This window comes from Hirundo rustica, chromosome 1 (assembly GCF_015227805.2).
Source record: "Hirundo rustica isolate bHirRus1 chromosome 1, bHirRus1.pri.v3, whole genome shotgun sequence".
NCBI classification, from domain to species: domain Eukaryota; kingdom Metazoa; phylum Chordata; class Aves; order Passeriformes; family Hirundinidae; genus Hirundo; species Hirundo rustica.
The window spans coordinates 92,325,060-92,345,208 of record NC_053450.1 but is presented as its reverse complement, the minus strand read 5'-3'; the positions used below and the strand labels follow the sequence as shown (position 1 = coordinate 92,345,208).

Genomic DNA, 20,149 nt, shown 5'->3' with positions numbered 1-20,149 from the left:
CCTGAAACAGCATACACATTTGAAACCTTACCTGTTTTTCCTCCTCCCCCATCTCCTGCAGAGATAGAACTATTTCACCTGCAGCTTAATTAAAGATACAATCTCTGCTTTTAAAGTTTTCCTTTCTCTGAGACATTCTCAGAATTTGTTAGCTAAAGTAGTTCTTCAGGTTTCAAAAATAAAGAAATTTCTATGGTTCTTACCTCCTTTCTGGTCTCTAATGCAAAGTGAAATGTGTCATGATTCTTCCCTTTGCAATTCACAGAAGAGTTAGGCAACAGTTCTTCAAGAGTACTGAAGAAATATAGCAAAGTCTGGAAAGAGTTATGCTTTCTGTACAGAAAGATTTTTTTTCTTTCCATATTTTCCAATTTTTTTGCATGCAAATGTTCCTTCATAAGCAGCTCAGTATGAATGCAACATAGGAGCATTGCCGTTCTAAGAGACTCTTGGTAGTATTGGACTTGGTAATATCTTGGGCTTTTGTTGTATTCTCTGCTTTTCAGCTTCACTATGCTTAAGAAGTATAAATTCAAACTGATTTGAAGAGGAGGAGAACTATAAAACCTCCCTATGTAGAAATGTGTTTAGAGCTGCTAGGGAAGTGCAACATAGGAGAGCACATATAGAAAGACAAGTTTGATTGAAGGGGTAAATTACAGGACAGTGTTGGTACAAGAACAAAATAAATGAGATTCAAACTCTGGGAAATCTTTCTGGACAGCAGGAGAATGAGTCAAAATAATTCAAAATCAATGCTGTTCTGCCTCATGGAAGGCTATTCAATCTCAAAAGATTTAATGGCATTGTTGCCTGTGACAGTTATAGACTACATGACATGGAGATTCTTGGTCTCTGTTTTATTGCTTTATTCAGCCAGATAATGTTTATTGGAAGATGTAAACTCACTCTTTAGCTGTAAGGATAGACACAAATAATTTTTGTTTCCGTCTTTTCAGGAAATGCTGGAAATCCATTTTGATTCTTAATTGTCTGATCACATTAATGACTTGTGTACCATTATGTTGTGACCTCTTTCTAGACTTTCTGAAAGCCACCAGTGTCTGTGAGATCTGAGATGATTTCTGTTTCTCTTCTATCTTGTAAACTGCATTCTTGCTGTGCTTGTGATCCTGTGAGTTCACATTTCTTATACTGAAAACTGCTTGTAATACTTAATCAGGAATTTTATTCTAGATCCATGGTGTAGTATAGCTGTTGGTTTTCAAATTAATTGAAATTTTTATGGGACAGAGGCCAACTCTTTTGGGTATTGTAAAAATGAAGTCTATTGTAACAAAACAAATAAATTATGCCACTTTTCTGTTTTTGAGGTAAGCTCTATAAATGCTGGCATTTAGCTGTGGACTCATTCTCAAAGCTGTAACTGTCTTCCTTCTATAGTAGAGTCTCTATATAAAGTCAGCAGTAAATCAGCTTTGTCTGTTTTACCCATTTACATTGCTGACTTGCACACGCAAATCTTTTAAGAGTTATTCTAATTTGTACCTTATCCCTTCTCAGTCTTACTGAGTATTTTTTCAGAGTTTGTCTTTAGGCATTTCATTTCCACTGCAGTTGTACCATCACTTTCTTAGTAAGGATTGTGACCATCTGCTTAGAACTAGAGAATTTGCTGCAGCTTGGTCACTGAAAATCAAGAGGTGAAACCTGGATACCCAGCCTTGCTTGGTAACTTCACTGGGTGAGCACAGTGAATAATATTCTTCACAGAAGACTGCCTGTATTTTTTTGAGATGTGGAAAAGATTTGGTCATAAAAGCCAGGTATGAAACCCCACTAAATGTTGCTGAGCTGTCACAGATTTTATATTACACTATGTATTTTTTTTTTCTGTGAAACTGCTATATATTGGTGCAGGAACACAGGATTTTTAGAGGTGTTTTTTTAATGATTTCTATAAAAGACAGACAGAAGTCTGGGATTATAGTAATGGTTAAAAGTTCCTGAGCCTGAAGCCTTGCAGATCATATTTCATATGCTTATATATTCATATTTTATATATTTATATATGTAATGTCCATGCTACTGCTGTGTGCCACATCTTTAAAAAGTGATTTTAGCTTTTTTCATGAGAGTGTTGGGGTTGGAGACCATCTGGTTCAACCCCCCTGCTCAAGCTGGGCCATCTAGGGCAAGCCTAGCAGAACTGTGTCCAGACAGCTTTTGAGAATTTCTAAGGAGGGGAGTCTGCAACCTCTGTGCGCAGCCTGTGCCTGCACTTGGTCACGCTCACAGTGAAAAAATGGGACCTCATTTGTTTCGGTGTGTGCCCATTGCCTCTAGTCCTGTCGCTGGGCACCACTGAAGAGAGCCTGGCTCCCTCTTCTTTGCACCCTCCCTCAGCTATTTGTATACCTTGATGAGATTCCCCTCGAGCCTTCTCTTCTCCAGGCTGAACAATGTCAGCTTCCTCAGCCTCTTCCCACAGGAAAAATACTCCAATTCCTAGTACTTTTTTTTTTTTTTTCCTTGTGATTTTATTATTCTCCATCATATCAAGCCAGACTTCTTTAAGAACATAGACTTTTTTTTGCAAAATGGTTTTGGTGAATTTGCTATGCTAAAGTGTATTGTCATCAAACCGAAGTTTTAATTTTAATTACAATTAAAATTAATGAATGGTATTTTCCTTCTGGTAAGTTCATTTAATGTTCATGTCGATAAAAGCACATGCTAGGATGAAACAAAAACAGTAATTTGTGAGTTTTGCTGAATCTTAGATAACTTTTTCATACTGCAGTTGTTTGAAGAATTCTAACACAGGTTTGCAGAGCTGTGTGAAAGGATGAAGTGTCAAGCCCAATTAGTATCTCTTTTGAAATCTCATTAGTAAAATAAAGTAGATGACAACTGAATGATAGTTTTCCTTGTTATGATAAAGGAATGAGACAGTGAAACTTGGGGGTTCTTGTCTGTTGTTCAGTCAGAATATATGGTCAGGACTGGCGCACTTGCAGTAACTTCTCAACAACATCCTTGCCCTGAATGAGTATGAAAAATATGCTTACCTTGCAGCAGAAAGAGTGTTTTGGGTTTTTTTATTGCTGGTGGTTTTTTCCTTTATTTTTTTCCATTTGTTGAGGAAAGTAAGGTGTTTACAACCAAAGTTCAGATCCAGTTACTTGATTTACACCTCTGCTTTAGCTCTTTCTGGTACACAATCTTTTCACTGACAAGAGATCTTCAGTCTTTCGCCGTGTCAGTGAAGCTGTTAATTGCTCTGTTTATGTCCTTTCAGCAAATTGTAATGCCTGAGTTGTGAACCAGTAAATTAACAAAGTTAAATTTAATTTATGAAATGCTGTGTTGCTTATCAAATTTCTTTCACATACCCTTGGAAGTCATCTGTCTTGGATTAAGTACTGTATATAGTAGCAGTATATTTTTCAAAAGCTTTGAGCACTGTTTCCACAAGGGATATGTCTTCACTGGTGTTTTGATGGTTTTTACAAGTAGCATTTCTGGAGGAATGCTAAAGGAGTAGTAGTCTTGAAAGGGAGCATTTTCCATTGACATGGGAAACTTAGGGTGTAGTCAATAGCTGTCAGTAGCCAACTCCAGTTACAGGTTGGGTATGAGAGTCTCTGTGGAGTTTATGCACGGAGTTGAAATGCTGGTTAATGCTTGGGGTGTTTTCTCCTCAAGAGCACTGGTAATACATGCAACAGGATAAGAATAATAGGTGCCTAATAAATGCCTCTGCAATTTTATTAACACTTCTAGAATGTGTTTCCACATACTTTCCAGAACTGTAGCATGTTTGCTCTGACAGCAGTTTCATTGTATTCAGGCTAAGAATCATTCATTGGAAAGTACCCTTAAGGGCTAATAGATCTCGGGTTCTGAGATCAGGTTCTTTTTCACCTCTCCCATTTCTTAGTCCTGATTATTTAAACCTGATTAAGTGGTAAAAATCTACTCTTAGATTCTTGCACATTCAGTTTTACTGAAAAGGAGGGGAAAATAATTGGTTTTAAAAGGACAGGACTACTTGGTAATGTACCTGAGAACATTAGGTAGACTTTCATTCCTTTGCCTCTTTGTGACGAGGCTATAGCTGGATGTTAGTAAGAACAAGCTTGTAATCCTTGTGGTTATACTATACTTCTAATTGGTGTAGCAAGTTTTCATTACAATAACTAGAGCCTTGGGTAAGTTTTGAATTAGTATGATTAAAGTCTTGGTGAAAATAAGTAATTTAACTTGGTGGTTCTAGATGGAAGTCTCAGTAGCATTGCATTAAAGCTACTGAATCTCATCAGAGTGACAATTTTAGTTTTTGACTTTTCGGTGAAACTAAACAAATTAACTGAAATGGGTTTTTAAAACCATAACTTATTTTATGTGGGAGAATACTCAGATTTTAGGTTTTTAGCAAGTTTTGTAGCAGAGTAATAAATTAATCTTTCTGCTGATGGGTGGTGACTGCTCTCTTGAAGCAGTTGCTGTTTGTGAAGTGATGTGCAGTTGCATGTAGGGCAGGTATCAGTCCTTTTTCAGGCTGTCAATAGAACTTGTTTTTACTTGACATCAAGGCTTCTGTGTAAAGGTTAGATGCACTTGAACTTCACATCAACAAATTGTTGGCATCAGAATAATAATGCCTTGGGCTGTAAAAATACTCAGATTTTGGGAGTGAAGGTAAGTTAGCAACTAATGATGTTCCCGGACAGCTGGCACTTTGTCTTCCATTCTTGTAAATATCATAATATAATGCCGTTCACTTACTTTAATGAGCTGGGGTTGGTTTCGTAACCTGGTTAGTTCCCTTGCTGTAGTGACTGAACTTCAGTGGAACCCTGTTATGATGAAGTACCCAGGTGTCTTTGTTTCTTTTGTGTCATGGAAGTCACTCTGCTACTGGAATGTCTATTTTGTTTAACTTACACTGTGGTATTTTTCATTCTGATTTCAGTGTCTGACTTTTCTCTCTTTGCATGTGGTAGGTTTCCATAAAGCATGTGAGAACAACTTATTATTAGAGTATGCTTCTGTTTCTCATGGTGTTTCTGATTACGATCAGCTACCACCTTATTATGCAGGCACTTGCTCAAATTGCTTTACCTGTTAAAATGTTTGGGGTTTTTTTGCAGTTCTTCAAAGGATTATTTTGTCTGTAGAACAGGCTTTTGCTGGGTAGGAGCATTAAACAGGGCATGTACTGCTCACCTTATGCAAGAATATAAAGTAACTAATTATTTATATTTGTGTATGTATGTGAGCTCACACGGTATATAAAGTAACTTTTCTAAGAATCCCACTAAGGAATCGTGATGCCAGCTTCATTAGTCAGCTGTATAGGAAGTACCCCCCAGACAAGCACGGAGGTGGAACGCTGCTGCCTTTAAGGACATTGCCCCTGCCATTTACTTTACTCTCTGTTTAGAAAATTCACGGGAGAAATGGGCAAATAACTGTCCTTTTTCTGTGTTCTTTGTAGAGAAATGGTGTGCCACCAGTAGTTGCAGTGTAAAATCACCTGAAACTGCTGCTGTGGCAGACTGTGATCTTTATCTAGGTAGTTTAGTACAGTGTTCATCAATAATATAAAGCCATGCTTTTTAAGGTGCTTGGTATCAAGCCTGCAGGTAACAGCCTGCAGTGATAAACCGGGAGACAAGGAAGGGTCCTAGAGCTGCATGACCTTACTGTGAAAGATAGGAGAAACATGATCTCTCTGCTTCTGCATAATTTACACTGTTTGCAGCTAGGAGTGCTGAATGCTTGCTGTCTCTGCTGCTGCCACCCTGGAAGCTGCACACACATGGATAAACGAACAGTGCAGTTACTTCTGTTCTGGATAGCCAGGCACGCTCCTTACACCGATCCTTCCACAGGTTTGCTACCTGTGCCATTGAATGAGGCAAACACACGCTGCTGGTGACAGGCTCAGCCTGAGCTGCTCAGTAAGGCAGCCTGATTTTAAAAAAAACTAAACCAAACTTAAAACCACTCAAAAATACTATAATACTTGTTTTGAACAGCTGGTCTTTAGACTTCAGAGATGCTGGGGCAGTGAAATGTAAGAAATGTGTTTTTATCAGGATGATCTTTGCAAAGGATCATCTTTATGCTTACAGAGGAAAGACTGTTTTATATGAACAAGTTGAAAGAAGACCTGAAATCTTTTCTCCATTTTCGCGTGTATTGATAATTGCTTGTTATAAATCTTTTGACCAGTGACCATGAAGAGTATGTCAATAACTATGCAACCACTAAATGTAAGCAATTATGTATTTGGGAGATCCGTGAGTACTGTGAATTTGCTGTGGTTGCACATGTGATGAGAGCAAAAAGTTTTCTCAGACTCAGTGTCTTAGATGTTGATTTTAGGTGTAGTCAGCTTACAGGAGCTGCAAACTCATCTGGTTCACTCATTCATAGATGCTATGTGTGGTTATTTAAAATAGCTGGTTATGGTTGCTTCATCTTGATTAACGAATGTGAGAAAATATGGGGAAAAAATAACCCAAATACTTTCCAAAATGTGGAATAATTATAGTACAATTGTGACCTACTTGGCTGCTTAGAACGGTTGAATTGGTGATGAATTGGGCTGTGTGCATGTTCCAGAGAATCTAAGACTTGTTTTTCAGAGATGCCTTGTTCCAGTCTCCTTTAATGTGGAGTACCTGGTTTTATGCCTACCTTCTCATTTTATGATGTACCTTGTCTCTATTGAAGGTGACTTTCTTTACTGAGGGTTAGGGGTGGGTGGGGCAATAAAACTTTATTGCATGAAATGTAGAAAAAAAATAGTTCTTTCAAGTTTTTTGTTGGTTTTTTTAAAATGTATAAAATGTCTTTCCTTCTTGTGGAAACAACATTTGGTTGGGCATGCTGACTACAGTCAATAAGGGACAAAAAAGGTCTTGTTTTGAAAGTTACTAAGCTTTCAAGATGACAGTATCGCATACTTCTGGATGCTCACAGTGCAGGAGTGTCTTCTGTTGCTTCCTACTGCATGAGACTAGTTTTCTAGTCAGAATAAGCAATGTCATATCACTTTTTTGTATGACAAAAGGAGACTTCTATGAGAGAGAATGTAGATAGATAGAAAAATTAAGAGACAACCTTTGCTGCTGTTAAACTACTAGCAAAATGCACTCCTCTCATGGTGTGCTGTCCGAGGCAATGGGCTGAGGTGCTAGAGAGAAAATGTGAGTGAGAAGTCAGGAAGACTTCTCATTCATGTGCTGACATAGAACAAGAGAACTGACATTTTGTGAGTCACTTCTCTTGGCAGATGTGGGAAGTATTGAGTTTAGTTTCAGCAAGACATAACAGAAAAAAAAAAGCTGACATTAGCACAAACCTTTCTGTAACCTATCTTTCTTTATCTAGCTTAAAGTTTAGGTATCTAAGCACTCTAAGATCTTGATGTGTGCAAGGGCAGGGAGAGACGTAGTACTGTTGTGAAACAAAAAAGCCTAAGTGGATACCCACAGAAGACACACGGCTCAGTAAAGTTAGAAAATCCTTCTAGTGACATTTTACTAAAGCCATGATGGCTTAAGGAAAAAGGCAGGAGGCTGTCTAGAAGTTCAGTGGGCTTCGTGGTCATGAAGTTCATACTTTTCCTTTGACCTTTGAGAGTATTTTTCACTCTTCGTTGTATTTGCTTGTGTTTTGAATTCCAGGCTTGTGAAAAAAGTCAATCTTCTGTCTGAGTGTACAGATGGAAGATTCAGATGAAATTAAAATCTGCTGTTGTGCAGATGAATTACAAGGCCAGGTAACTTTGATAATTTCCTGAAGTATGTACTAGCTGTCTGCTTTAGAGGAGATTTTGTTGTCACTCAAAAGGCATACCTGGATCTTGTCATTCACACTATGGCTGACTAGACATGGAATTAAAAATTCCTGAAAATAAACCTTTTAGTTGTTGTATCTCTGATATGATGTCCGTGTGTGTCTCCAGCCCCAGCTGTGACACTTGAATGACCACATTTGTATGGTCACTGGTAAAAATTGAGACAGCTTCAATTATCTATGAAGCTGAAAAATGCTGGTTTCTGGAAATGGAAAGAAGTCAGGAAGCACATATTTTTACAAGAAAGACAGCAAAACAAACAAACAAAAAAAAAAAGTCAAAAATTGGTTAGGCTGATGCAGGATTTTATAGCACAACTTTAAGCTGCCACAGATGTGATTCCTGGTAAACTGTAAACAGTTCTTTAGTTATTAGTTTGAGTCCTTTGGTTGAAGTGTTTTGGAGTGTTTCCATCTGAACCACTGCCAGAACAATGGTTACACTGAGTTGATTAGCTGAAATAACCAAATAGCTTAAAAATCTATCCCGTGAGTTAATATAGCTGGCTTATTCCAGAGGCCTTTGATCATACTGCTGTTGGTGATGCAGGGAGTTGCTGAAGTTGGTATTAAGAGTTTGGAGCACTTGGATGTGACATATGGTAGGAAGCTGCAGCTCCTTGTGCTTTGAAATCCCAAAGATCAGTGATGCTACTGGGAAGCTCTGCCATCCACCAGGGATTTGAAAAGTGACTATTACATTTTTCTTGAAATAGACATCAAAGTAAAGTTAGAGACTTCCAAACAGGTAGTGACTTACACTGCTTAAGTAAATATCTTAAGAATTATGTGTCAAACCATTTGTTTACTTCAGTGATGTTCTGTACCCGTTCCAATGAGGGCTTATAAGAATGATCTCAGGAAGAAAAAGCAGTTGATAAACTTTCTGTTGGATTTTACTTCCAAATAAACTGTTTAGGACTTCTGCTGAATCTGTACAGCCAGTCTATCAGGGATTCTCTAGAAGAGCTGATATAATCCTGAATTATTTTTCCAGGTATGAGTGTATTTAAAAGCTTTCCAAAAAAACTTTGGATGACTTCTTTCAATAGGAACTTCTCTTGGAAGTTTAGAGGTGGTACTGGGACTCTGTCTAGACAAGCTGATAACATTGTAATTGCATCACATCTGAAAATGGATTAAAAGGGTACTATTCAGGGTAGAACTAAGTTTATTTTTCAAATAGATAAGAGTGAATTCTGCACAAGTTCTGAGCCACCTGTACATAAGCTAGCCATGGGCTGAGCTGTGTAGCCACCACTAATGAAAGGGTAAAGCTGCGGTGAGTGGTGTGGCTGGAAGAAAGCAATATTTGCATTACACCAGTCCCGTGTCCCAGCTCTGTAACTTCTGTTTCAGGCAGGTGTGTCATCTGAGGTACCAGCTGAGAGTAGGCAGAAAAAGATTGCATAAGGTGTGTTTGTAGATTTGCGTCCCTTCAGAGTTTTTTGCTGAGCCCTTGTATTGTGGTTGCTAAGAGAACTGCTCAAAGTGTTTTGTGTCTTCCCTGCCCTCCTCCCAAGCTGGTGGGGTTGGTGTGTACAGACTGGTGGGTGAAAGCATGGCTTGGTCCCAGCTGTTTCTGCACTGAGAGTGTAGCCTCCTGCTATCTTTGAATTTTGTGTAGTGTCTCTGTTGCTATACTTTTCATCTGTGTGCTTATCTTAAAAACCTCACTGCATTCTCTGCTTGTCTTGTCTATACGCCTTTCTCATTGTGTTTTTTTCCTCTTCATCCACATTTTTTTTCTTTCCTTCATCCAAGCTTTTTTTTTACCCCTCGATGTGAAGAGCGAGTGGAAATTTCTTATTTCCATATGTAATTTAAACATATGCCTAAGGCTGCTGTTTTGATGAATGGCCTAAGTCAGTCTAGTTCTGGAGTATGCTCTGGAGTATGTTCTCCTCTCTTGCGTGGGCATCAGTGAGCACAGGGTTGCACACTGAGACAGGGCAGCGATCTCACTTGAAACCAATCCCACCAGAAAAACCCAAGCTGATCTAATTTATAACCTGGCCATATGCCTGCCAGCAAAAGCATTAAAGCATTTAAGTACAATTTGAAGTCTCTAGACTGGGGGTTTGTCATCCCTCTGTTATTTCCGATGGCACTCGGAGTTGGGTGTGAAGGGTGATGGCGTTTTTCCATTGGTTTCCTGTGGGCTGTGTGGGCTTTCTGCGACCAGGGAGAGCACAGCCTACTCAGGTTTCTTTTTCTTCACTTCTGTAATCTGTGCAAGAAACGTTTGCTTGACTCCTACCTTGGGCATGCTTGTGCAGCACTACTGAACTCACTGGGGCTTCACCGTGGCACCTTGGTCTGCCAGTTTGCAGGCTGGGTTTATTTGCCACCAGAGATGAGCTGTGTTTCATCCTTTATGACAAAACAGATACTTGTCTTTCTTCTGGAATGCTGCTCTGTTAGATTTTTATATCTACAAGGAATCTGACACTTTCTTTTTAATGTGGAACGGTATTAGTAATTAAGTAATTATGGGTTAAAAATATGTGGTGTGTCATTTAAATATCTTCTGATCTGATTGCTCTTAAATACATTGTGGATTTAAAAAAAAGTTCAAATTATAGTAACGACATACACTGACTTTGTTTCTTTTTTTTTTTTTTTTTTTAATTTGCTCCCTTCTCTTTATGTGAATGGTGTATTCATGCTTTTCATCACTGTTGCTGGGTTTATTGCCAATCACCTAGAAAACCACCAAAGGTAAGTATTTTGTCTCTTTTTACATTTGTATCTGCTTGAAAATATTGAGCAGGGAAGTAGTTTTGGACATATTGCTGTAGTATGTGAACAACACAGCTTCAAAAAAGGAAAACATATTAGAGAATCTGTTCTTCAGACTTCCGAGTTAAAAGCATCATAATTTCAGAATATTTTAATCCAACTGGCATGCAGGCAAGGCACATGGCTTGTTAAAACTGTGACCAGGACAAGCCAAAATTTTAATGCAGTCATAAAAACATTTGAAAGATTGAATAAGTAGTATGTATAAAACATTTAATTACACACAGTTCTGTTTAAAAGTTCAAATTCTATTTTTAAAAGGCAACAAAAATCATCTAATAATAAATAAACCTTTTTTGTTTGCACTTGACAACAGTCAGGAATTAGTAATTAGTGTAAGCAATTACTTGCCAAAGTACACAGAAATCATGTGGAAAAGATTGTCTGTGTTGTTTGTAGTGCAGGGGAGGGACAGGAGAATTCTTCTATCAGTTAATATGATTAATAGAAGAGAGCTTGATCATTGTTAAACATTTTTTTTAAAGGAAGGAAACTCTCCTTCTTTCTGTTGTTGTAATTACACCAAAAAACATTGTTTTTACATGAGCTTTCATTTTCTGTAGTGCATCATTTGTGTTCCATTATAGGCAGATAAAGTTATTCTGGACATTATGTAAAAGCTTACGCATGGCCTTGTGTTTCCTTGACAAAACCAGAACAGCTGTGTGCTTGTGCATAAATGCCACATTATTGTTAGGTATAGTTGGATGGTCATTAATATCCTTAAGCTATAGTGCTGAAACTTATAATGTTATGTGAAATATTTGTCAGATTGAGACAGAAGAAGGTTAGTACCACCTGTGGAAAACAGGCATTGCTGAGCTTGTAAAGATGTGGTGTGATGTTTCTCGATTGATACAGTTTTTAGGGTACTGCACATAGTTGATTTTAAAACTAAAAATTTTTAAAATAAAATTTTGTAAATATTGGAAGTCTGTTTATCTTTAATGTGCTACTTTATTGTCAGCCGTGGATAAATTGTTTTCCTTGTTCAACTTGGTAGCTCAGAAGCAGTGATAGGAAAAGTTATCTAAGGATATTGGGGTGCTATTTTGCTTTATATTTTGCTGTTTCTGCAAACATCGCATTTGAGTGTAATTTTGTGACAAAGGTAAAAGAGTTGTTCTGAGCTGAGATCTGTGAGCTGTGTCCCAGGGTCCCTTCAGATTTTCTCTCCGTGCTTCTTCAGCCCTGTCATAGGTCTTGTGTTTGTCATAGCAACCAACTTTTTTTTTTCAGTTTTTTAATTGCTTCCATTGACATTAAGCTGACTGGTGTAGCCTCAGTCTGGCATTTCCTCATGTATCTCCTGCATTATTTATCTCCATCAGCAGTTATTAGAGGGATGTAGGAACAGCTGCCCAGTGGATGAAAACTTCCTTTCCTCAGTTCTCCCTTCCTTTCCTTTCTAGGAAGCAGGCAGCCCCATAAGTCACCCAACCTGGCAGACTGACTGCTCCTCAGTGAAAGTAAAGTATGGTTAATTGGCCCTCTCTTGGTCAGGTAGAAATGGCTACTAAACATTGGTCATACATTTGGAACATTTTATAGCTGCATAGACAATGTGTTAGGGATTGTGTTCGATCTGGGTAATGCATTAGTAAATGCTGGAAGTCCCAGACTCTGCCTGGCCTATACTGAGGATCAGACTTCTGAAGAATAATGAATGTGAAATTAAACTCCTTTTGAAACTAATTATGTAATTTGGCTTAAACTGGCAGGCAGTTAATATTGGGTATGGTGCTTCATTACCTGTAAGTAGTTTCCATAAGTATACTTACATGCATAAACCCTTAAAATTATTATTTCTGCCAGCCATTGATTAGGAACCTTAATGAAAACAAGAATGTTGTTTTGGATTTTTAAAATGTGAACACCCATTTGGCTGTCTTTTCAGATTCTGTGATGCATTACTGCAGCAGCACGCACAATAGCTCCTCTAGTTTAAAATCTAATTAAAATCTGCAATTTCATTTTAAAGCCATAAGTAGAGATGAATTTGAGACAAAACTCCAGATTTTTCACTGACACGTGATGGATGCATGGACCTGCATCCCAGTGTGCCTTATTGAAGAAGCCATAACTTCTAGTTGTCTCCTTAGCTAAATATTTATCAGCTTGCTTTAACTGCTGTAGGTGTTTGCTGAAGCAATCAAATCCCAATATCTTTTGTTTTTCTTAAATGTTGTGGTTACAAGAACAAATATTTTGTCCAATTTCTAATAATTGCTAACACTCCAAGTGTAGTTCTCTATAACCTAGAAATGGCCTACATAATTTACTTTATTTAGGTTAATGTGCACACTTACAAGGACTCTGGATACAGTAGTACCAGGATGCAGCACTTCCCAGCTAGTTATTTCTCATAAATTTCCATTTTTATATGATTGTCCTGAATGTACCCAGTTCATCCTTTCTTTCAAAATCTTTGGTTTGTAACCTACGACCCTAGTGTGGCAGGTTTCTGGCAGCTTCCTTTTATCTACCTTTCTCTTTTAGATGTTAGGATGAAGTATGAGATACAGAATCTTGCATGAAATAAGAAAATTTTAAGGCATTCCATTTATTCCCTCTGTTGTTTAAAAGCCCAGAACACTATTAATGGGAATAAAGAATACTATTAAACACCTTCCAAAATGTAGTTAAAAGCTAATTCGTATAGGGTGCTTGAAGTATAAAAAGTTCTGTTTGTTTCACAGATATCTCTGTTCAAATACATTTCAATAGTTTTGATATAGTTGGTAGATACCCTTTTGGTACAAGTTGGTAAAGATTTTTGCTAAAAAGTCATTTTCAGTGCCTGATAATGCCCAGTTTGAATATTGGCTATTGAGTCTGAGCTTGAAGATTAACAGAACTTCTCATGGCTTTGATAGTCAGATTTCCAGGTGGGTTAATACCCTTTTCAGGAAAATTGAATCTGGGTAGAAAAAAATTAATACGAAAAAGTAATTATTCTGCAAACTTCTATCAGAAAAAAGAGTAATACCCACCACTTCCATTTGAAGGAATAATAATCAGTGAAGAGAGGAGAAAAAAGGGAGCACATTAGATAATACTTAGAATACTTAGTTATTTCTTCATGGCGTATGTTCTTTGTCTTGACTCCAAGTATGCTTCCATGCTCAACTTGGGATTGCTTGTCCTGCTGTTTCTGTACCGGGCATCAGAAAAATATAAAATAGTTATCTTTTTAATCATCCTTTCTGTACAAGGGTTACTCTTTTGGTAGGGTGCTGTCCTACAGATATTTCCCAAAAAATGCCTTCCTGACATACATGTTGAAGAGCCTTGCTGACTGGGACCATGTGTCTTGCCTCTGTGTGCCTTGTTTTTACTCTGTTAATTCCTGTGTTTGCAATCTGTTTTCCCAAAGGTCTCGGTTGTCCATAAAATTGTTTTGGTTGGGTGAATCCTTAAAGTACGGTTGCTGGGAATGTTCAAGGTTGCTGTTTTGTCATCACTAATCAAAGTAATGTTTAAGTGTTTGCCTGCCTGTTTTAATGGAGAGTTTTGCTGCAGCTGCTCAGTGTGTTTTGCAGAGAGTGCATGCCCCAGCAGTTTCTGCCTTTTTGTCTGACGCTTTTTTTTTTTTTTTTTTTTTAAAGTAATCTTGTTACTTCTGTTAGAAGGATTTGGCAGTTTCCCAGAACAGAATTTATAAATAGACCAAATCCATGCCATGGATTTTTTATGTTTATTATGGAAACGAACTAAAATGCTATATTTACATTTGTTTTATCTTAAGACAGAATTTTTCTCTTCCTATTGCATAATCATTTTTGACCTTTTGTAAACCAGTCTGACCAATTTTTACCATTTTAAAAACATCCCAATAAAATCTGCTTTTCTAGGAGAAGCACTTGGCTGCAAGCCCATATTTTAGTTTTAAGAGTCTCTTTGCAAGATTGGTGTTTAAATTAGAAGTCATTGAGTGATCCTGTCATCATTTTCCGTGTTAACCAAGGGGAAAATGTGTAGGACAATAGATTAAATTGGCCTATAGTAGTGCTGTATTGACGTTTAAGTCATTACACGTGAGCATGTATAGCCGGGTAACCTTTTTAACTGGTCTGTGTGATCCACTGCAGTTAACATTTAGTTTTAAGGGGGGAAGAATCGTCAATTTTGGATCCTTACCACAGGGTGTGGGGTTTTTTTATGATTTAATTGCTTGCCATTTAATCATCGGGGAGACTAGGTATTGTTAGCAAGTCCCGTGAAGAAAATTTCCATAGAATTGGAGTATGAGAAGAGAAACAGCAGTTCTTGGACTACAGAAGTTAGGGAAATGGCTAGTGTTCTTACTAATGACATGGTCTTATGCCTAGATTTGATGATCAAATGCACAAAAGATAATTTAAAATGCCCCCTACTTATGTGAATGTCTGAAGAGAAGGTGGAGTAACTGCTGCATTTTACTTGCAGTTCAGTGGCCAAATGACATCTTTGACTCAGTCACATCAGGGAGCATCCTGATTCATGATGATGTCTGATTCTATTTGTGCTGCAGTGACTCAGGCCTCCTGTTAGATTATTATTATTATTATTATGGATTTGTTTGTTTTTCCTTCAGAAGGGAGTTCCAGAACTCTTCATTCTTACAGACTAAGTGTTGTCTCAGTATTAAGTCTTCTCTCAGGCCATTTTATGTGTTTTGCATTAAGCTGGAGGAAAGGGAAGGAGGTGAGGTTACTGTACTAACCTGGTGCTACCTTCTGTAATATTTGCAGCAGTAGATGTTTTGGGACGGGTTAGATGGCAACATATCTGTAGATTATGATGTGTAGTAACTCTAAATAGCTGGGACTTCGAGATGTTCTTCATCCCTATAAGACAAATGAAAATGATCCGTCTTCTTCCTCACCTCAGGATTTGTCTCTAGGGAATTCACGTGTTTTGGCTAACAGAGCCTGTGGCTCTTGCTCTACACTGACATGCATGGTTTGTCTCACAAAAGAGATCGATCACCTGTTGGATGACCAGGCAAAGAAAATCTTGACCCAGGCAAAGTTTTATAAAAAAGGTGGTTTGAGATTTTCCCCACCTCTTGTGCTCCCCACCAAAACCCCCAAACCAAATAACAAAACTAGAATCTATATTGTTAACTCATCCACAGTCAGTTTATCATGGCAAAATATGGAAGATACACTGTAGCTTAAGGTGTGTTTGTAGCAATCTAAAGCTGTAAAAAAAATGTTAAATGCTTGTCATGATGTTCTGGAATGTGCAAGAAAAGAAACTTGGATCAAATCCCAATGTGCTAAGTGGTTTTACAGGACACTGTTCCAGGTTTGCAAGCCCTCTGAGCACAGTATTGAATCTCATTCAATTCCTGCCTCACTGGATCTCTTGACTGAACTGGTATTAAGTCTTTTCTTTAGAGCAGGCTCTGATAGCTTGTTTCTCTACTAGAGCTACATCTTCTGGTTGTAATTTCTGAGCTTCCTCTACTGAGATGCAGTACTGTACTCTTAGTTTAGGTGAATAATCTAATACTATTTATTTGCAGCTTAAAGCTTGTAAGTAGTAATGCTCTTCACTGAGTATCAGAAGTCCATCCCATGGTAAAACTTTTGTGTGTATTGTGCTGATGTATGCTAATTGGTCATCTCACCAAATTCTGTATATTGAGTCCTTGTGCTGCTGTTTTGTTGCTGTCAACAGGAACATTTCACTGTTTGTGCCTGAAGAAGAGTGGAATTAATAATTAGGTTTTGTCCATGCTTTGAAATCTATTAGGGTATAGAGAGTAGGGTAATCTGTATAGTGTATCATAGAGATAGAAAAGAAGTATTGAGCTTTGTAACTCTCATGATTACACAAAAGTATTCCTGCCAATTATGCCTCTTTACATTTCCAATTTTGGATCTGCAGAAATAGTAGAGCCCAACTGCAGTTATACTGTCATGAAAATGTACTGCTTTAAAACAAGTCTTGTAGCCTGGGTTCCTTATTTGTCTTTATGTGCTTCTACAGGTGTTTGCCTTTGATCACTGCTTCTGGTCCATGGATGAATCAAACACCACAAAATATGCAGGTAAATTATTTTGTATATGTTGGCCAGTATAAATAATTTGAGAACATATGGAAGTTTGGGCCTTTGTTTTGTGAAGTCGGTTTGGGGTTGGTTTGGTGGGTATTTTTCATTTTGCACTGTGATGCTCAAGTGACTTCTTCACAGAGGCAGATTTATCATTTTTACAAGGATTGAGTCATCTGGGTGCTAGCCCCTCAGCTGAGAAGGAATGCAAGTTTTAAGGTGCCTGGGACAGTGTTCAAGAGGGATGCTTTTACATCTAAGCTATAACATTGGAGTGTTTATCACTTGGAAGTGCCTTTTGTCATTTATTTCACTTACAATTTCATTTCTGCATCAGCAGTTACTTCTGACTGATGCTAGTGATGAATGTGTGTGTTTTCAGTGCTCTGCATCTCTGCATGAGAGGGGAATAAAGCATGTTCTCCTCAGGCAGTGTGGTTATCTCAGATCTTTCAAGTGATTCATAGTCTGACTGTTCAGATCGCTAATGTGTTTTGAGTGATCAGCTTTGTGACTCCCTCCTCCCAAAAGCTGGATAATCCACGCAAGATTGTAATCCTAGCAGTTTTCTCATAACTGGATTTGTCTATTAGTATATTCATATTTTATAAGAGGACTTGTTTTGGTAGAGAGAGCTCTGAACACTGGGATTTCAAGGCTGTGGTCCATGGAAAGGAAAAAACCCCAAGCATTCAGTTTAGATATTCATATTATGAAATTTTGTGGCCCATAAGAAATCTTAAAAGATGATAGGGTTCATTACCTCAAAGTTTAAGATCAATGATCTCATAAATGAACTGCCATATACATATGTTAAAAATATGTCTCTGACTACTGTAGCCCTGGTATGAAATCCCAAATCTTAAGGACTGCACTTGGTAATAGATTCTGCTATATTTCTTAATTTCCTGAGCAAAGAGAGGCTTCTTCAGGAAAAAAGTTTTTCACTGGTTCAGCTTTCAAGAGCTGTGTTTGCACTGAACAGATGCACTGCACAGTATTTGTAGCTCAGGCTGGGGGGGCCACTGGAGTCTACAGCACCTTCTTATGTGCCTGCCCAGCCCTGTTTCCTTTAAAAGGAAGGAGGTGATGTGTGCACCCATATCTTGGTCCCATGTGCACGTGGGAGTTACACCTCTTGGGTACACCATGGCACTAACCCACAGCAGAGACGGGATAGACTCGAGAAACACTCCTCACCAGTTAAACTCGTTTCTGGCTTGGTTTAACCCCTGTCCAGGTGGATTCAGTGGGGTTCTAGAGCTATTTAATTTTCATTTGAGTCAAACCTAGATCTCTCTAGCATGTTTCAGAAGTTGTAAGTGGATTTGTCTTATCTAAGAAATAAAGTTATATTGACTGTATGTAGATTAACCACTTGTTGGACTGGGTTCTGGAAAACAGTGCCTTGCATCTCTTCCGTTTTCTTACTGGCTAGAAAGTTATGAGGTGATTTTTTGTTTATTCCAGTTAATATTGCTCCCTGAGAAAAAAGAAAACCAAAATTGGTTTTTGGCTTTTGCTTTTTTCCTTGTTTTGTTGGGGGCGGGGGTTTTGCTGTTGGACTTTTTTTCTGGGTGGAAAGCTGTGTGGGAGGCTTTGGTGGTGTTGTTTTGTTTTTTATTCTTTTCAGAAATATGCTAAGAATGTGAGCTTAAAGACGTGCATACAAAAACCAGTGGTTTCACTGTTTTTGTTGTTGTGTTTGTTGCATGGTCTTGAAGCTATCTTGTGACTGCCAGCCCTTGTGTTCTAGAACATAATGAATTTGATACAATATCAAAATAAAAGTAATTAAAAATCAAACACAAAGTGTTTCAGGCCTAAGTTATTGGGTTACCGGGTTGTTGGCTTGTTCACCTGCTCGGGCATGAGCTGATGTTACCCTATACAACAACAGCATTTCTTGGTTTAGGTCCAACAAACCAAATGCTAATATGGCAATATTTCACTTTTTGTATATTAAGTCTCCTTAAGTCTGTTTTCATAGCTTGGCCTCAATGTGCGTATTTGTTAACAAACAAAAAATTACAGCGCCTGGATTTGGTTGGGATTTCTGATAACTTCTTTGCCTCTTGGAACAAACCTCCATTGTCCTAGGCACCTTGCAAATAACCATCTTGCCTTACATCCAGAGACTGTTAATGCTTTCACAGTCTTTGGTGCAATCTTAGAGTCCAAACAAGCCATTTGACTTTTGGAGCTAAACTGGTAACTGTTGGATGCTGGACTGCAGAAGGAATGCTGATCTGGAAGCTAAGTGCATTAAACACTCCCTGCCCAAAGTGGCTCGCTGTGGATGTGTTAAGTTTAATGTCATTGCCAAGAGCAGGGATGAATTGCACAATTAAAAGAAAACGTGTGAAGCTTGAAAGCTAAGTCCAGACTGACTGAAAATGTAAGTTATGTATGAGCTTTAGGCTGAAGTAAAATTAATTGAAAATGCATATGTGAGAAATTAATTTCCTTGAAAAACCCTTTTACCTGTATCACAGAAATACAGTAGAAGATGATATAGTGAAAGGTTTAACAGGTACTAGGCTACCCTATCAGTCACTGCTCTCTGTGCAAAACTAAATATTCTCATCTTTCATTATGTTGAATGGATATATTATAGTTGTGTATATCACACTGTATTAAAGATTTAGCTGATTGACAGGTAGGTCACGAGAACACCCAGAATGGTGTGCGTCACAGACAGTCTATCTGGATAACTCTTCTTGCTGTTATTCTTTTAGTGCCCACACACCCAAAGTTTGTCCACTCCTGGAAATGCACATTTCTTACAAGGTCTTTAAAACTATCACACATGATCAGACTGGCTTGGTTCTCGCTTTATTGATTAATCTATGCTACTACCAACACTTACTAATATTGTTTGCTCAAGAGCAAGATTCCTGTTTGATAAAATCAGTTGCCTGGGTAGCTGTAAACAATTCTCAGGCTCTGGAGGTATAGGGCTGACTGTGAAATGGTATTAGCCATCTTTCTTTTATGAGAGATCTTCAATTTATTTGGCTCAACATAAGGCTGATTTTCTTTGTACTGATTTTCTTTCTGTACTCATGTTCGGGAAGTACCTGCCTTATCTTTCCAGCACTTGAAAATATGGGTATTGTAGCTGTTGGCAGCAGAATTGCTTTTTTAGCATTTTTTTTCCTGTTGAAATGGAAACTATTCTTAAATTCTAAATGTTCCAGTAATATCACCTACAGAAATAGTGAAGGTAACCTTCATGTGACAAGACATTTGTAGAGGGCATATTTGCAGCTGTCCTTGCAGGACTGTCTCTCCTAAAGACAGCAGGGAGTCTGGAGTACAGAAGAGAATTAAACTCTTTACAAGCCTTTGTGGAACTGGTGCTCTGATCTCTGCCCCTCAGTATAAGGGGGCTCTTGAACAACTTCATGTCTTGTGTTAGAGAACACCATCCAACCTGTTCTGGAACACTTCCAGGGATGGGGCCTC

The 20,149-nt window shown here is 38.1% G+C and overlaps 1 protein-coding gene across 5 annotated transcripts in view; it reads left to right on the top strand.

Annotated features, from left to right (window-relative positions):
- The window catches only part of KIF13A (kinesin family member 13A), a 103,503-nt gene that overhangs the window by 28,669 nt on the left and 54,685 nt on the right, over positions 1–20,149 (top strand). For all 5 annotated transcript variants that reach the window (XM_040084538.2, XM_040084528.2, XM_040084510.2 and 2 more), the window contains exons 3-4: positions 10,545–10,557; positions 16,618–16,678. In XM_040084538.2, the coding sequence (XP_039940472.1) occupies positions 10,545–10,557; positions 16,618–16,678 (74 nt within the window). The remainder of the gene's footprint in view (positions 1–10,544; positions 10,558–16,617; positions 16,679–20,149) is intronic.